This window comes from Eufriesea mexicana, unplaced genomic scaffold (assembly GCF_001483705.2).
Source record: "Eufriesea mexicana isolate 0111107269 unplaced genomic scaffold, ASM148370v2 scaffold3851, whole genome shotgun sequence".
Lineage (NCBI taxonomy): Eukaryota > Metazoa > Arthropoda > Insecta > Hymenoptera > Apidae > Eufriesea > Eufriesea mexicana.
In genome coordinates, this window is record NW_016911852.1 from 8,876 (window position 1) to 29,543 (window position 20,668).

Here is a 20,668-nt window from a genome sequence, read left to right on the forward strand (position 1 = left end):
ATAATTGATAATACTATAACTATAATAATATAGCGAATACTATAATAATAATATAAATAATATCAATCACGGAATATAAATTTCAAAATATTTCCAAAAAGTCTCTTCTTGCACGTTTTCATCCATGACAACGTATGTATCGATATTGCTTATCGGCCGCTTTATGGCAGTCGGATAAAAAAATCCAATCCTAATTCTTATCTTCCGTTTATAGCTTGGTTTATGGTTATAAGACCCCAAACTGGCGAACAGAGCGTCCAATTTGCCAACTAGGCTTATGACTGTATCGCAAACATACATACGTGGACACAATACAAGTAACAGTAACGAAAATTCCTTGCAAATATTTCGAAAGCTGAGAGAGATAATCATATCGAGGAAAAAGTTCAAAACTCCAAAATATTAAAAAATTACACTTTCTAAATGTTTGACGATGCAGACTTTTACTAACCTTTCGTACTCAAAGAATTTTTTAATATAGGTGAACAGAAACTCAAAGCATTTCTATTACAAAGTCCATGACTTTGCTTTACTATAGCGTAAAAGGGAATCGTGTATGAATTATCCTACATAACTGTCTTATAAATATTTTAATATTTCATATTTTGTTATATAATAATAAAATAAATGTTCGAAATTAATTTTCATAATTGTACTAATTATAAATGTAAAGAGTGCAGAGGATTAGCCCTTTGTACCTTATAAATTTTTTAATTCGACTGCTCGATAACTTTCAACAAACGTTTGCAGCGAAAAAGATCTGAAAATTAAAAATTTTCTTTAAAGAAAAAAAAAGAAAATATTTGTGCATATTTCTATAAAGCGGTTTTTCTCGAACAAAACAGTCAAATACCGCACTGCAGATTAATAATGTCGCCGTAGTGGCGCTAATGGAGTACAATAGACTGGTATATAACGTAATACTGATATTATATCAATAATGTAATATAATATAATAATAATAATATGATACTAATATCATATTTAATATGAAAGGATTTGACCGGTATATTAATTATTACTGACATAATAACGGTGTGAAACCAATGGTATTAACATTGCATGGAAGCCCGTGTAAATTAGCGGCGTCGAGCTGCTAGATAAAAACACCTGATAACAGCGCCCCCTCTGTTATTTAACAGGACGAGGGATGGAAGCTGGACCGTACAAATTACTATCAGGAAGGATGGCTGGCCACCGGTAATGCCCGCGGCCTGGTGGGAGTGACTTTTACCACGTCCCATTGTCGAACGAGAGCCACGGAACTTCCGCTAAGGGCAAATTACAACCTTCGAGGGCACCGCAGCGAGGTAAGTTTTATTTCTCCTCGCTCGCGTACACTTTATTTTTCCTTTCCCTCTACTTGTCCCTTTTCCACGCGATCGCGGTAAACGCGACGCGACGCGATGCTCGCGGCAAAGTGTCATTTCATTTTCCCTTTTCCCTCTTTTCGAGCCGCTCGAGCGGTTAATAGCGTTGACCTTTTTAATTCCCGACATTCCCACGATCTCCGTGGAAACGATGGCAGCTCGTGAGAATGTTGATTTAAAAAGTTTTCGAGTCAAGGTCGTGGGTGCTTCGGTCCATGAATCAAGCCTGGTTCGAAGTACGTTCAAAGTAGCCTCGTAGTTAATTCCACGCGCTTCTCGATCGATTCTCCCTGTAATAGAAGCTGTCTCAGCTTCGGGATTTTTCCGGACATAGTTGGCAAAATTACCGGATCGTCGTTATACCCGCCAAACACTCGCAAAGAGAGACAGGAAAACACTGGCTGTTCTACGCGAGTGAGTGCTGCACGGCTCGATCGTGGCGTGCTCTGGCGGAGTGAAAGTCGAAGCTTCGCGCACGGCTTACTCGATGAGAGTTACGCGAGCCGTAAAGTGAAATATTCAAGGAACATTTGACCGTACATAACTGGTGCGCGCTCTGGCGATAGGCAAGAAAATTGAAGCGATACAGGGCCAGAGAATAACAGAGGCAGAATAATCGGGAAACAATGTTTAAACCGCTGCGTGAGTGTAAGTGCTACCGATGAATCTCCTATTATGCCAACAGGCGTGCCTGTATTTCGCCCTTAATCGCGCTATACACCTCGCTGATCCTTTAAGAAAAGGTTTCATGCGTATACGGATAAATACGTGAATAGAGGTTGTACGTGTGGGAGTATGACCGCGTGAATTAAACTGTAGCTTAATATGCCTTGCCTGAAACGTGCCGCGCGATTCCGATTATTCTGCGTACAGCGAAACAATGCTAGACAAAATGAAATATACATAGAACGACTGTGGTACAACACCGTGTTTACCTTCTGGTATTTGTAAGGTTTTATTAACGTCGCTGTAAAGTTGATTCGTGATTAATACTTTACTTTTCATCCTTTTATGTTTTCGTTTCCGTATTCAAGGTAATTATAATTCTGAAATATATTATTTCATCGCACAAACATTCACGTCCGTATTTACAGTGGTATATTTGAGTTTCGTAGTATATTTAAATTGCTTGGGCATTTAGGATTGATGTTTTTATATTCTATATGATACTTTGCTAACTATTTGTGTTGGTGGGACTGCGGGATTTATATTTGTTGGATTATATTAACTTTTTAAAAATATAAAAGGTCATGACGATGAATTGTAGCTGCCTTTAAATAATTTTGATAAATTTTATATAATACGAAAATTAATTTCTTTTATATTATACGAAATATATTTTTGAATAAATACGAAAGTTAACGTGTATTTTATTTCATTTATTTTTTTATAATAATATTAAAATGATTTATTAAAATAATATAAATTTATTTTTATTGTTATTAAAATATGCAATCTCGTAAACTTTTAAATTATCATTTGATACTTGTTATTTAATTTGTACGTATTTTGTTTATAATATTAATGATATGATACAAAGGTTATAAAAATTAGATAATTTAAAAGTATTTATTAAACTTATAGTTCAATAATTAATCGAAAGAAATCTGCGGAAATACTAGCTTTTAATAATGGTACTCAACGTGTACTTTCAGCAACTACTTTGAAGCTTAAATTCGCCTGTATCACGATGCCACAGCATCTGTATCCTTTTGAATACTGCATAAGGAGAGCAACTGATATTTAAGAGCCTTTACGTTTCACGTTCCATTCTGTTTCGTAGTACCAGCACATCTTGAATTTGCATTTGTTATCTGATTTGTATACCACGCGAATCATAAAGAACAGCTTGATAAGATATAACATAAACTTTTACTCTGTATTGTTAGCAAAGCAGGTCGTTCTCTACAAATATATCGGTATAATCAGATCTTTGATACCATCGTCGAAATTCTAATAAAGCTAACAAAGGGCAGAGAACCTTTCCGTTCATCCTACCCTTACAGAAATACATAAAAATTTTCGAATTTAATATTAATATCCATATTACAAGTCCAGATTTAATTATATCTCACAATTAACTGAAATGTAATTTTTTAATAGTTAATAGTTTATTAAACATTTTAACAAGAAACAACTAATTTTCTCTATATTAAATAGTAACAAATAATAGATAAAATAATAAAAAATGGGTAGCAATCCTATGTTAATAAAATCTTCATTTATTATTGCAATAAAGAAAATATTTCGTCTGCTTTCCACTTAATAACAAAATAGTAACAAATAGATAAAAATTTTATATGAATACAATTTCCATTATCTCTAAAATATTATCTATCTTTAAATAATAATGATATACCAACAAATACTCTAAACTATTTTAAATTATAAACACAAATTCAAATGTGACGATGAAGGATCATTTATAAAATAATAAATAATAAATACCCATCCATGATACAACACAGTGGCCATCCAACAAGTGAGATTCACCGATTACTAGGATATCTCTATCCCACATCCACCAGAGAGGGGAGGGGTTTGATTTTACGCTTCACCCTCGACCTCTCGATACTAAGTCATCGGTAGGACACGTTGACAGGTACGGTGGTGATACGAGTACCCGGCAATTTTCAATCGGCGACCCATTTTGTGGCAGCGTGGAACGAAGCCTACGAGGAGCTATCGAACACGTCCAGAGAACATTGTGCTGGCGTGCACACCCCTATCTGCCAGAAGCCAGCCCATGGCAGCCCATTACACGATGCGAGCGCGTTAAATCGAGAAAGAAATTGGATGAATGCGAGTCACGGATAAAACTCGGGGTTGGTGGGTATTTTGGACGCGTGCGGAAATTTTTTGGCCCGGTGTCGATAAATCGAAGAGGGCGCCAGCGATACGGTTCGCGCGAGTCGTTCCATCGAAGCCACGGGGCGCGCGAGGAAACTTAAGTATATCTGCCGTATATCTCCGCTCGTGTTGAAATATTAGGCAGGAAAATTACTTTCCCGAGTCGCATTTTTCCTGCACTTTAGTGCTTTATGCGAACTGGAGAAGTTCGTGGTAACGATACTTTGAATGGTTAATTTTGATACGAGTTGGTTCGATGTTTGATTCACGGATAGTAGTTTCTAACCTCCATAAAGTGTTATTTGATCACAGGAGAGTGTTTGGTATATTCTTGGCTCTCTTTCTGGAATAAAACCACATATAAAATTATATCGTTTGGAATAAAACGATTATAAAATTGACTAAAATCGAGTGTTTTATGAATTATTTTTTTAACTGGACTTGGGGTTATATTATATATGGTACATATTATATAATTAGGTTCAAAGATTTGGCATGTTCTTCAATATTCCGAAGATATTAGTCATAAAATATACACCACTAGTACAAAATTTAGAAACTTTCTTATTTGAATCCATACTTATATATAAAAATATTCGAATATTTATAATATGCATGATACATGATATATGAACAATATTTATAGTATATTTCCATTTGTCTTAGTCGAATGCATCATTGGTCAAAAACTAAAAAGTTTCGATACGATATTGATTTATTTCTTGTTACTGTAACAGCTCTAAGTCGATTTTCCAACCGGTACACTAGCGCCACCATGGCTCGTATCTACAGTAAATGTACCGTAGACATCTTATACATCGTTGAATCATTTTCTAACTTTGCTAATACCATCCTGGAACTTTCTTCTTGTTATATACTATACCAAATACTTTTAAACGCTTCATTTATTCGTAGTAAATTTTATTTCATATTTCCCACCTATTTTTCATAAACAAATCATATCCTGTCCACTGAATGGACTCGGACGAAAAACCTTTATTCTACATTATCGACTTACTTTTGCATAAAGAATCTTATCCTGTCTGCTTAACAAAGCTGATCTTAACTGTACACGTGCATATATATTCAACGGATTTTCGAAATTGATTTTCTCAAAAACCAAACCTCGAATGTAAAAATTTTCTCCCACATTTTTACTTTATATTCGCATAAGAAATCACCTACACTCTACTTGTACAATACACACTGTAGCCACACGCTCTATGTAACATTGTACGGAATTATCCGTGGTTTCGCGTAACCACGGAAGGTCTTGGAACTTATTATCCCCGAGTACCGAACTACTGCAATATTTGTTTTGTATGAAAGTGTTTTAAACTTGGTTCACGACAAGAATGCAATATATAAATATACGGGAATATGAAACAATAAAACAATTAATCTCCGATGACATATTTATTCCTGTATTCAAACGAAATTTTGTAAAAGTTGAGCAATAATTTTGATCAATTTATTAACAAAATTTTCAACTCGATATTGATAAATTAGAGCAAACAGAAATATTGCGGTTGTTTTACTGAATTTTAGTCTCTAAAGGAAATAGGAATATTGATGTTTTAAAAGTAAATTTGATATTGATATTATAGATAAATATTGGATAATGCAATCTGCAAATACATTTATTTTTCGTTTAGGTGAGAACAAGTTGTTTTAGAGAGATAAATCCATCGTTAATGCGAAGAAATCATTCGAATAACGAGAAACAATTTAAAAGAGAATCGAAATCCATTTAACGCGAGTTTTGAAGTGTCACGTAGTCTGTTTACAGATTTTAGGTAATAAATTTTGCTTCTCGTTGTGGTTCCACGTTTGTTATTAAAGTGATTTGTCATTTTAAATTTCATCCTTTTAGTAAAGTACATTGAATGTAGTACTTATGGGACATGGAAAGTATTTCAAAAAGCCTCGTGAATTGTTGACGTTAAAATTCATTATTATTAAACCAAATGTCACAATTTAAACCTTGAAAGATATTATATATACACTTATATAAATATTTATCATAAATGATTATTATAATAAAAATATTTGTTAGTAGAATTAGAATTCGAAAATATTTTATATCGAAACTCAGTAATTCAGAATCATTAGACCACGAATGGAACATATACGATCAGTGGAATATAAAAATATTCAAGTGTCACGTGTTATATTAATCGATAGCATCATTAAGTGAAAAGTATATGTTTTTCATAATATAAATGTTTGTTAATACAACAATTTAGATATAAAAATGTTTTATATCGATAGTGACTATTTGTAATCAGAAACGGTGTAATTTTCGAAAATAATTTTTCAAAAGTAAGTCTATGTGTAATAAGTGTAAGTAGAAAAGTGTGGTAAAGAGGGTGTGACACAAACTCCCTAAAATTTTCTATCATTTTAGGAAATAAACGAAAATGTTACAGAAATTATAAATTTTGTGTTGTTAAAACGAGAAATCATGCAATAATTCTATGACAATAGTTTCGTTGGCAGTAAAGCTATATGAAAAATTTGGAAATTGATTTTTGTTCTATTATTATTATTTAGAGTTCCACTTTTCGTAATTAAATTTGGTAAGATAATGAATTATAAATATAATTGCTAAAAATAAGCTATCTCGTTATTTTTATCATTGAATATGTAAGCTTGCAAGAACCATTTCATAGGAATTTGAATATTTCATAGGAAAAAGAAAAAATTAATCTTCAAATCTTTTCTATACCTCTACCTAGATCGAAATTATTGCTGTAAAGTTATGTCTTCCTAGAAACCATACAACTTTGATACGTAATGATTTCTCTTATCCCTTGGAGTAATGGAGTTATTTGAAGTAGACAGAGTTGGCGTCCGACCCTATGTAATCCATATATATTACATTTTCATTACATCCACTTTCCATCTTCCCACGCGTTTGTGCTTTATGATATCCTCGTATTAATTTTTATTAAACAATTTCTTTTATTCGATTTTTCGACATAGTAATATAAATTGAACATATTAAAATTTTCGGTTTTCAGAAAATTTTCAAAAATTCATGATCAATTTTATTCATATTAAAATATCACGTGCTTGAAATACTAGCAACTTGACACTAAAAATAACAAAATTGATAGTGGAATCTATAAATTTTAGAAAAAATATTCTCGAGTAATATATACGGAATGCTACTCAAAAATAAATATCTTTACTACACTACAAATTCAAAAATATCGGTTTTCCTTTTTTTTTTATTTAACTACTTCCAAATTCTAAAATTTATTTCAAAATTAGACGCACGAATACAAAAAATTCAAAAATTCTTTCTCAAATCGAAATAACCAATTTCGAAATTCACGCATGAAAGAGATTTGCCGACGTCTGAAACGAGTACAGACAACAACGAAAATTCGCAATGACTGTATCCAGGGGGTTTATTTCAGACACTTTCACGTAAGTTTTCATCGAGGGTAAACTGGGTGCAAACAGCGCCGGATCCTTTGTCGAGGGTCTAAATCGATATTAAGCCTCAGGCTGTTTTAACGAACCGCAACTGTTCCGACTCGATGTCGTGCAACTCCGTGAAATATCTCGCGAAGGATTCATAGCTCGACCTGGCATATGCGAATCCTCCATCAGGCTCGTTCGCACAATATTAATATTCCCGACTTCGAATCCTCCGGATCCCCGCTACTACGCGTCCCTTTCCCTCTTTTCCGCGTTATTACTTCATATTTTGCCGCCATCATGTGGTTCGAGCGCCATCTTGCGGGACAATCTCTCCCGATCGCTCGTGTCCCGGTAGATCCGCATGGATATCACGTTCGCGCGTCGGGCATTAAGCCTGCACACTAACCTCTCATTTATCCCGTCGTCTTTCTCGCGGACACGCCTTTCTCGTTTCAAACTTCGACACCTTAGCTCACGGATGGGAGGAAAAGGGAGAATCAGCTGGCAGATTTACTACTCGAGAGAGCAGACAATCGGGGCTTTGGTCTGGCGACGTTTCCCGGTTACTGAACATCGCGCTGTTAACGAGGCGAATATTCCACGGTTCTTTAAGAGAATCGTCCCGGTTATTAAGTTGCTCGCGTCTATTTAGGGAGGGAAACCTTTCAAATCGTAATTCTTAATATCTCTGCTGAATATCGTTCCAGCTGGATTGCTAAACGTTTTCAGGTTATTGTGGTATTTGGTCCGCGAGGACGTGGCATTTTGTCTGTTTCGTCGCACTTCGTTCACGGAAAACGGAAGAATGCTGGATAGTTGCAGAGAAAATTGTCTCATTCACGTTAGTATTTTTACTTCCTTCTTAATTACTCCGCGGGAGTACTTTTTGCACTGGTACTAGGGTTACTGGCCTGAAGTGTATGACCAAATGTATTGGGTTGGCAAGAAAGTACTTTTGGTTTTTTAGTGTGAAATAAAACTCAATTTTTTCTATACAGTAAATGAACTTTAATCGGTCAAATATCTTCCATTCTATTCGATGACCTTTCACCATCTTTCTGGTAACTTCATGATCCCGCGCTCATAGAATTTCTGGTCCTTATCTGCGAAAAACTTAACCAAGTGCGTAAATCTCAGAAGGTCGACCAGAACGTTGTGGGTATCTTTCAGTGAAAAATCTTCAGAACGAAATTTTTTAAACTAATTCTGACACGTGCGTTCTGTTAAACAATCAACACCATAAACTTCTCGTATCTCTTTGTGAGCCTCATCCGCATTCTTGCCTTCATGAAAATAAAAAAGTAAAATGTGTCGAAAATGCTTATTTTTGCACTCCATGTTAAGACTGGCCGTGAACTGACAGTTATAAACGAAATTACACGGAATTTCACGAAATAGCAACTTAAAGCTATCGACTACCACATCTGAAAAGAAAACAATTCTAACATTGACAAAAGAATAACTAAACAAGCATAATATTATTTACTTTCTTGCCAAACCAATATTAAACATATGCGATAGTAATTGCAGTGATATAAGCATAACAAAGGCAATTAATTATAATTAATGAGATAGATAGATAGATAGATCTTTATTTTTCTTATTTTCTTATTTTCTTATTTTTGGCTTTGCTTCGCAGCCAAGGAAAGTGGACTTGGTTTACATTACTTGTTCCTTAGCCTCACACACTCACTTCTCTCATTCACTCCTCTTCTCTTTCCTACACTATACTATATTTATAATCCTAACCTTTATCCTGACCTTATTTAACGCTTATCTTATGCTTTAATTGCCTAACCTAAAGGAACTTTAGGAATTCCTACCCTCCCTAACTATTTTCTTTTTCCATTTCACTCTTCTTAGCCAATTCTCCACTTTCTTATCCTTTCTGTCGCTCTAATTATAATTAATTATAATATGGTTATAATATGGATCGTTTATTTTGAAAATGGTGTAAGTTCATTAAAAAGAAAATGAAAGATCATTTAAACTCCTTATTTATAACTAGTTAGTATTTAATTTTAATATTTAATATTTTATATTAATTATTATTTAATAATTATTTCATTAATATTTTAATATTTAATTGCCAATGCTTTGTTCAGTTTAAAATTGGTAGATAAAAGAAATTGCGTAGCCATTGATTATGAAAGTGGTGTAAGTCTCATTTCCATAGACACGTGGCGAGGTCACTGGTCACTGGTGACTACATTTGTTTTATTGCATGTGTCGAGAGAATTTCGTTTCAACAAAAAATCTGCAAAACACAATTAAAAAACGGATGAGAAGAAACAGTAATGGAGAAAAAGTAAATTGGTTCGAAATATACCTCTTGTGCATCATGAATATTTCAAAACACTGCCACATGAAGGGCATAAATAAATAATACCAATATCTTATGTTAAGTTTAACAACATATAAATATAATTAACGTTCAAAGTAAAAAATACTACTCCTATTTTATTTCCTTTTATTATTCGTAAACAAAATTGGATTTATACGAAATATATTTTAAGTGATATTTAATTTTTCAAAATTGAAATTAAATGATTTTTACAATTAAATAATTCTGAAAGTGGTGCAAGTCCATTTGGAGCCCATAAATACATATTATTTTAGTTAAATTCACCTAAAGGAAATTTATATAATCAAATTACATATTGATAAATTAGTAGAAACATTGCTCGACCTGATATAATTAACATATATTTTTTAATTGACAAATTTAATTTTCTCGAAACAATAGAAAATGGACTTGCACCACTTTCAAAATAAATTATGTTTCTATCTATGTAAAAACTAATATTAATTTCGTGAAAGCAACTATATATTTTGTATTTTAGAATTATTAAATTTATTCAACCCCCTAAGAGTGAATGAGGTATGTAACTGAAATAGCCTGTATAATTTACGATAAATCAAAAATAAAATCGTATTTCACAAATTATTTAACATTCAATCATTTTCGATCTGCATTTAACAAAGAATATTATGAAAAATTCCGATTATAAGGAATTATTTTATCACATACTTCGGTACCCTAAATCTTTAAACTTCCATCTTCGACTAGTCACGCGAGGCAATCAGTGATTCTCATTATCCAGATTAATAAAATACTTTACGATTCTCTCGTTAACTGAAATTGAATTATTCGAGAATTTCTTGGAAGAACCATAAACCAAAAATAACCACTGGCCCAATGATCCTCATCCCTGATGAAGAACTCTCTATTTAAATTTAGCTCGTGACTAACTCCCGGATCGATCGCATAATTACGTATTTACCATAGCAATTATATGCTTACTGGCATAGGTATCTGAGAATCTAATCAGTCTCATAGGTGTAGCCAAAGTTCCTCCAACATCAGCTCGTGCTTTCTCGAGAACATTTTGCGTTCGAAAATTGGCCGACGCCGCTTCGAATTAGAGTTCGGAATTCATGTTGCCGTTAATTAAATCGAGATCAAACTATGGCAGGGTGTATAGCATCGAGATGCGTGTTCGCGAGTTGCGTGTCAGCTACGTGTTCACCGGCTAACTTCTGGACAACCATAATCGTTCGGCAGCCCTAAACTGGAGGAATCGTTGATCAATGGTCGCACAAAGTAGAACACGCCGTGACATATTGGACAGAATGTACGGGCAAGTAATTGATGGAAAGTAATTTCACATGTAAATTTTTAACATCAGATACTCGAAAACGTGTAGCGACCAAGGAGAGTCGGCGTTCTTGGGAAAATCGATTTAGCTCAGATTTTTCCTAACGATAATAGTGGCTATGCTAATGAGGCAATAAAACGTGGATTTGAGTACCGCCTTTTGAAAGGTGTAAAATACAGTGGCATAGGAATTTACGATTGGTCATTTATTTCGTTCGTGCCAGTGTTTCATTAGCGTAATTTTCTTTTTCCTTTTTTCTCCGATGATCGTTGATGTGAATAATTTTCTTATTATTAAGCAGGAAGATTGTTTGCAGATGAATTTTTAAGCAAAAGCCTTATTTCGAGTGTGACTGAGTTTTAATAACATTTTGGTATATTATTGGAGAAGTTTCTATTTTTCATTAATTGGTTCAATTGTAATTATTATATTAACCCTTTGTGCTCGACGATTTTTTGGCTAAAGAGGGGTACGAGTTGAAAGATTTTCTTCCATAAAGCTGATGATATTTTTTCAGCAGTAAATAAGAAATCGTATAATAAGTAACACTAGAATTATTCAATTTCGATACCTCGCACACTGTTACATTATTTTAAATTTGATATATTAATTAATATCCAGCTTTGAAATTTTATCAAATGGCGACATAGAGGCATCTCTCGAATGCAAGGGGTTAATACTATGAATATCCCAAAAATGTTTCCATCTTTTTGATTAAATGAAAAATAAAAAATTCTAATTTAGAAGTTAAATTTGAACCTTCAGAGAAGATCTAAAATTAAGCAAATTTTAAATTAGTAATTAGTTTAGGTATTAATTTTTGAAATATGAATTATTTACTAGACACTATTGTCTATTCAAAAACAAACATTTAATATAATATTTAATAATCTTTCCTTTACTGTTGTTAATTTGATAAAAAGTTTGTCGTTATTTATAAAATTGTTGAAAAATAATATTTTTTACTTATTTTCTCTAACTACCATTTTCTATTCGTAATTTCTATTTAATTTATAATATAAGGTCTAAATATGATAAATGATAAACGTGGAATAAAGTAAGATATATTAAATCTCTGATTTAATAATAGAAGTACAAAGGTATAAATATTTATTTTCTATATTGGAAAGCTGGATTTGCATTAAGAATAATTCGATTCTTATTAATTATTACCGAAGCTTGAACACAGGAGCTTTGCATTTGAGCTAGTGTTTTCGCACCAGACGCGTGATAACCAAATTAGGAAACACAAACATTCATAACGAAGTTTGTTTGCGTGCCAAAAAGTAACATAGACATTTTTGTACCATGTTGAACTAAATTTCAACTTTTAATGAAGCAATTTCATAATTAAATTATTTTGATTACGATCTATTTAGTCTTGTATAGGTTATGTTCATAATTAAGTAGCGAAGGAGACAAAACGAGAATGTCGAAAAATAATTTTATTAAGGCTAACAATTTTTAATATTTTCCCTTTTCCAATAAAGAGAGTTCCACGAATTTAATCATATTTTTCATGATATGAAATTTATATTCTAATTAAATACCAGAAATAAAAATAAACAGCATCAGCTGTAACCAATAAAAAATCACTAGGAATATTCGTTCCCTACCCTTCAATTACAATTGCAGTATTAATTATTAACCTCATTTCATTAATACTGAATTATAATTGGAATATAAAATTCAATTAAGAAATAAAGTTGTATAATAACAATTAAAATAATATAAATATATATTATTTTCTTGTTCCTTGCATTTACTAAAGATGCACAGCATTTTGCTAAAATTAATATTAGCATTTCTGAGATACAACCATAATAGCATAAATTTATTTATTTCTGTTATACTGCTTCAATTACAGTTCTTTATTTATACTATCTTTCACTATTTATATTTTATTATTCCTATAAACTCTTTGTCTATATTGTATTTCATTTACACACCACAAGTCCCTAGATCTAGTGCTAAAAATAAAACTAAACATTCCACCATTTTCTACCATTCAATATTCAACATACCATCTCAGTCACCAATAATTTATCGTTATTTTTTAAACAAATGCATTACATTCCCTAACATTTTAAGTTACAAATAACATTTTAAAACAAAGATAAATTTGTCACCAAAGTATCACTAATCAAATATTACTAATAAAACATATAAGATACAAAGGAAGAAAATTTGAAAATTCGTCATAATATTGTTATCGATAACGCATCTAAATCTCAGTGACTATTTTACTCGATGATCGAAGGGGTTGTAATTCGCCTAAGTCGTGTCGAAGTACGGTTCGTCTACGCCGAGGGAATCCGTAACAAAACATGGCCGATATTTACATGAGCTTCGATTCTCCATTTTTTTTTTTTTTTTTTTTTTTTTGCACGACTCGCAGTAAAGGACTAGAACGTGTCTTTTGCGTTCACTTCGGTCCACATTTCAGAGTTTAAGGGTAGCCGACGTGGTATCGATCTGGCACGCAGTGCTGTTTTAAGACAGTGGCTCTCAACCCTAACTCCAGCGTGTATTCCAATTTCAAGCCCTTTCGATTCAAGTGGCTTCTTTCATTGTTCCTCTGCACTCTGGAGAGACTTGGTATCTCGTTTAATGTTATTTTCTCCGTCACTGCGCATGACTAGTTCGATGATCGTGGACAGTACTTAATTACGTGTATATGTACATTTCTACATCTCGATCGTTAGCCTGGGTTTATCAGGAATAATTTATATTTATTTTTCGAAATATAGAATAATCGCACAAATTGTATCGAGTCTGTGTCTTGATGTTTATATTCGAAGTTTAAATTAAAAGATTTTCTGTAGCGTTATATATATTTGATTTTGGTCGCTTATTGGGTTTATCAGGAGTAGCTGAAGCGTTCTGCTGGAAGTAACGTAAGTGCCAGAGAGTAAATGACAAGCCAGTGTATTTCCATTGGCACGTACATTTTTTTATAAAAAAGAATTTTTTTTAATTTTGGTATTTACGCTGTTTTCCAAACAACGTTTTAATTTATATTTATTTAGCGATGCAGAGGGACGTATATAATTGTATTGATTTTGTATCTTGATATTTATATTCGCAGTTGATTTTCTGTATTTGTATAGATACATGTTTTTGAACTTTATTATTTATTTGCATTTATCAGGAATAATTTATATTTATCTGGAGATGCAGAAAGATGCTTATAAATTGTACTAATTTTGTACCTTGATATTTATATTTCAAGGTATTTATCGAATTTGGTTATATATATATGTATATGTTATCATATATAGGTATTACCATTTATATTATATTAAAAATTATATTATAAACCATATAAATAAATTATGAGCAAATAAGTATTTAAATATCGTTTATTTATGTATAAACAAAATATACATAAAATTTTGTATATTATCCATATTGATTTTGTATTCACATCTAAATTTTTATATGAGTAGATAAATTTGTAATATAAATATATAAATATTACCATTTATATTATATTATAAATTGTATTATAAACCAAATAAATAAGCAAATAAGTATTTAAATATCGTTTATTCGTATCTAAACAAAATACGTATAAAATTTTGCATATTAGCCATATTGATTTTGTATTCACATATAAATGTTTATATACGTAGATAAATGTGTAATATAGATATATAAATATTACATATAAATATTACCATTTATATTATATTATAAATCATATTATAAACCATATAAATAAATTATAATCAAATAAGTATTTAAATATCGTTTGTTTACGTATAAACAAAATACGTATACAATTTTGCATATTAGCTATATTGATTTTGTATTCACATATAAATGTTTATATGCGTAGATAAATGTGAAATATAAAATATAAGTACATATAAAGGTATACATATAGATTGCACAGTTTATGTATTTTCGTTTTCATATTCAGATCTCATCCCGAGAGCTTCACATTTTCTTTTATGTACTTAGGCAAGTGAGATGTACTCCAACAGAATGATAAATGTCATAAAATACTTATTTCGATAAAATTATTTAAATTGAAAATAGAGTTCTTTAGAAAGATATATTTTAAAAAACTACAATATGTTACCGTAAAAATATAATTTAATTCTTACGTGATATATTAGTGTCTGTATTTGCTTTGTACGTACATGGTTAACTTTCCTATCTGTACAATTCGTACTGATATTATCATATCTGTAACAATACGTTGATCTCTCGCGAGTGTATAAATATTCATTGCATGTAGTTATTTCACTTTTCATTCAGCTTCATAGATATGTGACATACATATGACCCGCGTACTTATTCATGAAAACTGCATATCATGATATGTCACTACCAAGGGTTATCGATTAATTGATTGTATCTATTACATACCTACCTTCATTATCAATTACCAATCACCCTGTCTTTAGTAACCGGTAGAAAATGTCATTGCAAGCATTTTCAGAAACTCCATTTTCCATTTCTTAAAAAGAATTTCATCGCTTCATATTTTCATTAAGTTATAATAAGGAAACACAAATAGTTAATTATCAATTTTTAATTAATTGGCAACTGAAAGTAGTCATAATTTATAAATATTTGACTAACTTCAGACGATATAATAGAAAATTAGTTCATGGTACATAATGATTATTCACCAGAAAATACTAAATCGTTACTATACTATTACTACAAACGATATAACTACTACTCAAATAATAATAAACTACTAATCCACTATTCCTAATTCAATTATTACTACGAATAATACATGCTATTATTTTGCTATTGTTCACTAGAATCAGAACTGTTTTAAAGAGCCATAAGTAATGAATCATTAATTATTAATTAATTGTTAATTAAAGATTGTCACAATTTCTACTATTTCTTCTACAGAGTTTGATCCTATTTCTCTATTATCCTACTATTGCCACTACTAGCAATAATAGCAATAAACTATTAATTTACTACTTTTAATGTAATTATTATTAATTATTATTATTAATAGTAATTGCATTAAAAGTAGTAAATGGAATTATTATGTATTAATAGTACGTCCTATTATACGTACTATTATTCTTCTATTATTCATACTAAATCGTCACTATACTATTACTACAAACAATATAACTACTACTTTAATAATAATAAAAATAATAATAATTAATCTGCTACTGCTAATGCAATTATTACCACAAATAATACATGCTATTATTTTACTATTGTTCACTAGAATCATCACTGTTTTAAAGAGCCATAAGTAATGAATCATTAATTATTAATGAATTGTTAATTAAAAATTGTCGCAATTTCTACTATTCCTTCTACAGATTTTGCTACTATTTCTCTATTATCCTACTATTGCCACTACTTTAATAGCAATAAGTTATTAATTTACTACTTTTAATGTAATTACTGTTAACTATTATTAATAGTAATTGCATTAATTATTATTAATAGTAATTGCATTAAAAGTAGTAAATAGAATTAGTACGTATTAATAGTATGTCTTATTATACGTACTATTATTCTTCAACTATTCATTAATATCACCACCATCTTAAAGAGACACAAGTAATTAATCATTAATTACCAATTAATTGTTAACCAAGAATAGTCACTATTAACAAATATTCAATATATTTAACCACCATACACAATTACTCGTTCTACTACAAATTACTTAATCATTATTATTTTACTATTGCTATTAGATCAATATCTTATTCCTAATCTACTATTCAAGTGATCTCCTAATTTATTATTGATATTACAGTTATCGCTAATAGTAGTACACATTGTTGTTCCACTATTATTTACTAAGTATTATCAGGATCTGGAAACGACATCAACAAATGTTAATTCCACACAGAATATCGCTAACACTCGGATTAAACTCCATCCAAGTCTCGAGCTACGTAACCACCATCTTTCCTCCCGCATTCGCTCGATGGAAATTCCGTTTTAATTTCCGTGCAGGTGCAAGTTCCGATGCACAGTGGGTTTTATGCCAAGTCACAATGCGCTAGAACACCGCCCAGACCGCGTTTCTGTTGCCGAGTAATCGAGCGAAGAAACCAAACCGCGCCACCCACCAGCGAAATTAACGCTGAATTATCCGAAACCAACGTGTCTTGTCAACCTAATCGAGCCTTAATGTCGGCCAGACAGAGACACCTTTGAGCCATTGACGGGTCACACGTTTCCCAAAGACGTTTGGTCTTCCCCTATCCATCCACGCTTCCCACCACGAACACCCGTTTCCATCAGCCTGGCGCTCATTAAGATCCAACTCCGTGATCTGCCGATATACAGTCGCTGACGAAACTATTCGAACGGCTAAAATTTTGGATATTTCGCGAATAAAAGATACACATTGATCCCGTATTTATAAAATGACATTGGGCCTGACATAGCGTTCAAGAAATTCGGGAACTTTATTTTTGGGACACAGATGTGTAAAGGAACATATGTATATCTTGAAACTTCGTGATTTGTCGATGTACAGTCGCTGGCGAAACTATTCGAACGGCTAAAATTTTGGATATTTCGCGAATAAAAGATACACATTGATTCCGTATTTATAAAATGACATTGGGCCTGACATAGCGTTTAAGAAATTCGGGAACTTTATTTTTGGGACACAGATGTGTAAAGGTACATATGTATATGTTGGAACTTCGTGATTTGTCGATGTACAATCCCTGACGAAACTATTCGAACGATTAGAATTTTGGATATTTCGCGAATAAAAGATACACGTTGATCCAGAATTTCTAAAATAACATTGGGCCTAACATAGTGTTCAAGAAATTTAGAAATTTTATTTTTGCGACACAGATTTCGAACACAGTGTAAAAGAATATATGTATATCTTGGAACTTCGTGATTTGTCGATGTACAATCGCTGACGAAATTATTCGAACGATTAGAATTTTGGATATTTCGCGAATAAAAGATACACGTTGATCCAGAATTTCTAAAATAACATTGGGCCTAACATAGTGTTCAAGAAATTTAGAAATTTTATTTTTGCGACACAGATTTCGAACACAGTGTAAAAGAATATATGTATATCTTGGAACTTCGTGATTTGTCGATGTACAATCGCTGACGAAATTATTCGAACGATTAGAATTTTGGATATTTCGCGCATAAAAGATACACGTTGATCCAGAATTTCTAAAATAACATTGGGCCTAATATAGTGTTCAAGATAATTTAGAAATTTTATTTTTTGGACACAGATTTCGAACACAGTGTAAAAGAATATATGTATATCTTGGAACTTCGTGATTTGTCGATGTACAGTCGCTGACGAAACTATTTGAACGGCCAGAATTTTGGATATTTCGCGAATAAAAGACACGTTGATCCCGAATTTATAAAATAACATTGGACCTGACATAGTGTTTGAGAGATTTAGAAATTTTATTTTTGGTACAGATTTCGGACACAGTGTAAAGGTACATATGTATATCTTGGAACTTCGTGATTTGTCGATGTACAATCGCTGACGAAACTATTCGAACGATTAGAATTTTGGATATTTCGCCAATAAAAGACACGTTGATCCCGAATTTATAAAATAACATTGTGCCTGACATAGTGTTCAAGAAATTCAGAAACTTTATTTTTGGGACACAGATGTATAAAACTATATATATGTATATCTTGGAACTCCGTGATTTGTCGATATATAGCCACTAACGAAACTATTTGAACGGCCAGAATTTTGGATATTTCGTGAATAAAAGATACACATTGATCCCGAATTTCTAAAATAATATTGTGCCTGTAACAGTGTTCGGGAGGTCCAGAAACTTTACTTTGGGGTCACATATGTCTAAAAGTACATATGCATACTTTATAACTTCGCAATTTGTCGATCTACAGTCACTGACAAAAATATTTGGTCACCTCGAGTTTTCAATACTTTATGAATGTTTGTCTTTACGAACGTTGATCTTAAATTTTTTAAATAATATTGTGCCTAAATAAATACTTAAGAATCAAAAAGCTACATGTATTTACCATATACATATATATATTCTACGTACACAGGGTGTCCCAGCAATGATAGTACAACTGCGAAAGGAGGTGGGGGGTTGTAATTCTACATGTAGAAACGAGTCTAAAAAGAGAATAAAATTTTTTGATTCGAAATTTCGTTGTCGAGAAAATCAACTTTCGTAATTCAAATTTGAAGTTGGTAGTTCTAAGTACTAATAACGCTATTTAACACGAATTTTAATGTGTAATATCCATTGAGGTAATTCTTATAAAGCTTACTTTCCTGAAAACGAATCCGTAATCGGAATTGCTCTATCATTTTCAATTTCCAAAAAATGTAAGTTTCTCTAAAAACACACGACTTTTGGATAAAATGAAGTATTACATAAAAAGCGAGAACTTAAAAGTTAGGTTAGAGTATCCCGAGTTTATCAAAGTTCATAATTATAATCATTTGTGTTTCTGAATATTCATAATTAATCATCAGAGTTTAAAAATAAGCCTCCGAGCACACTTTGTACGCATATTGTTGCATTCTTACAAAAGCTTCTTTATCTGACACGAATTTGCTACAAAGTATCACATTCTATAGGCTTTTCTGAAGAAGAAACCACCCGGAAACAATATTAGGATAATGTTCAATGTTTTCAGGACGGTAAAATATATATCGGCAACTATTAAGCGGGATTTTGCCGCCACGTAGCCATTGTTCTCACATCTAGCTTCGTCAGGGCCGTAGTCACGCGTAATCGACACCAAAATTATTGTCTTTTTGCGCCAAAAAATCGGGTCTTTTTAACGAAACTCATATTTTTCGGAAACTGAGAATAATAGAGCAATTTTGGTTACGGATTCGTATTCAGGAAAGTAAATTTTACGAAGATCATTTAATTTATATTACAGATGAGAGAAAGAATTATAATTTGTTAGATAGTATACTCATGTTAGGTGCGAGTCAATATTTTTTGTTTAATGTGGTTACGAGTTAATTGATCTTCGCAAGTTCTCCATGACGCCGGCAGAGTGCGCTGTTGGCAATCGAGTTCTCCCCAATTAAGGATTAAGCTTTGCCTGCCTCACATCGTATGTGACATATAAAACAGGTTTGTCATACACATATATTATCTTTACATACACGATATACATGTGTATGGCAAATAAACTTCAATTCGTGTGTCTCATATGTCATAATTGCGGTACATATATATTTATATTCTTATTTTTCTTTTAAATTTTCTGCTAATTGTAAGTCAATAAAATGTGTACAATGTATAGTTAATGCTTGTAAAATTTAGATAATTTTAAATAAGCAAGATGGATTAAGTTTAGAATACAAACATGGTTTACTAAATCTGTTAA

At 31.8% G+C, this 20,668-nt stretch overlaps 1 protein-coding gene across 1 annotated transcript in view; it reads left to right on the forward strand.

The window, feature by feature from the left end:
* Positions 1–1,142: 1,142 nt before the first annotated feature.
* The window catches only part of Tusp (WD40 superfamily protein Tusp), a gene marked incomplete at its 5' end in the record, with an annotated part of 103,271 nt that continues 83,745 nt past the window's right edge, over positions 1,143–20,668 (forward strand). The window contains one exon of the mRNA XM_017905479.1: positions 1,143–1,310. Within this exon, the coding sequence (XP_017760968.1) occupies positions 1,143–1,310 (168 nt within the window). The remainder of the gene's footprint in view (positions 1,311–20,668) is intronic.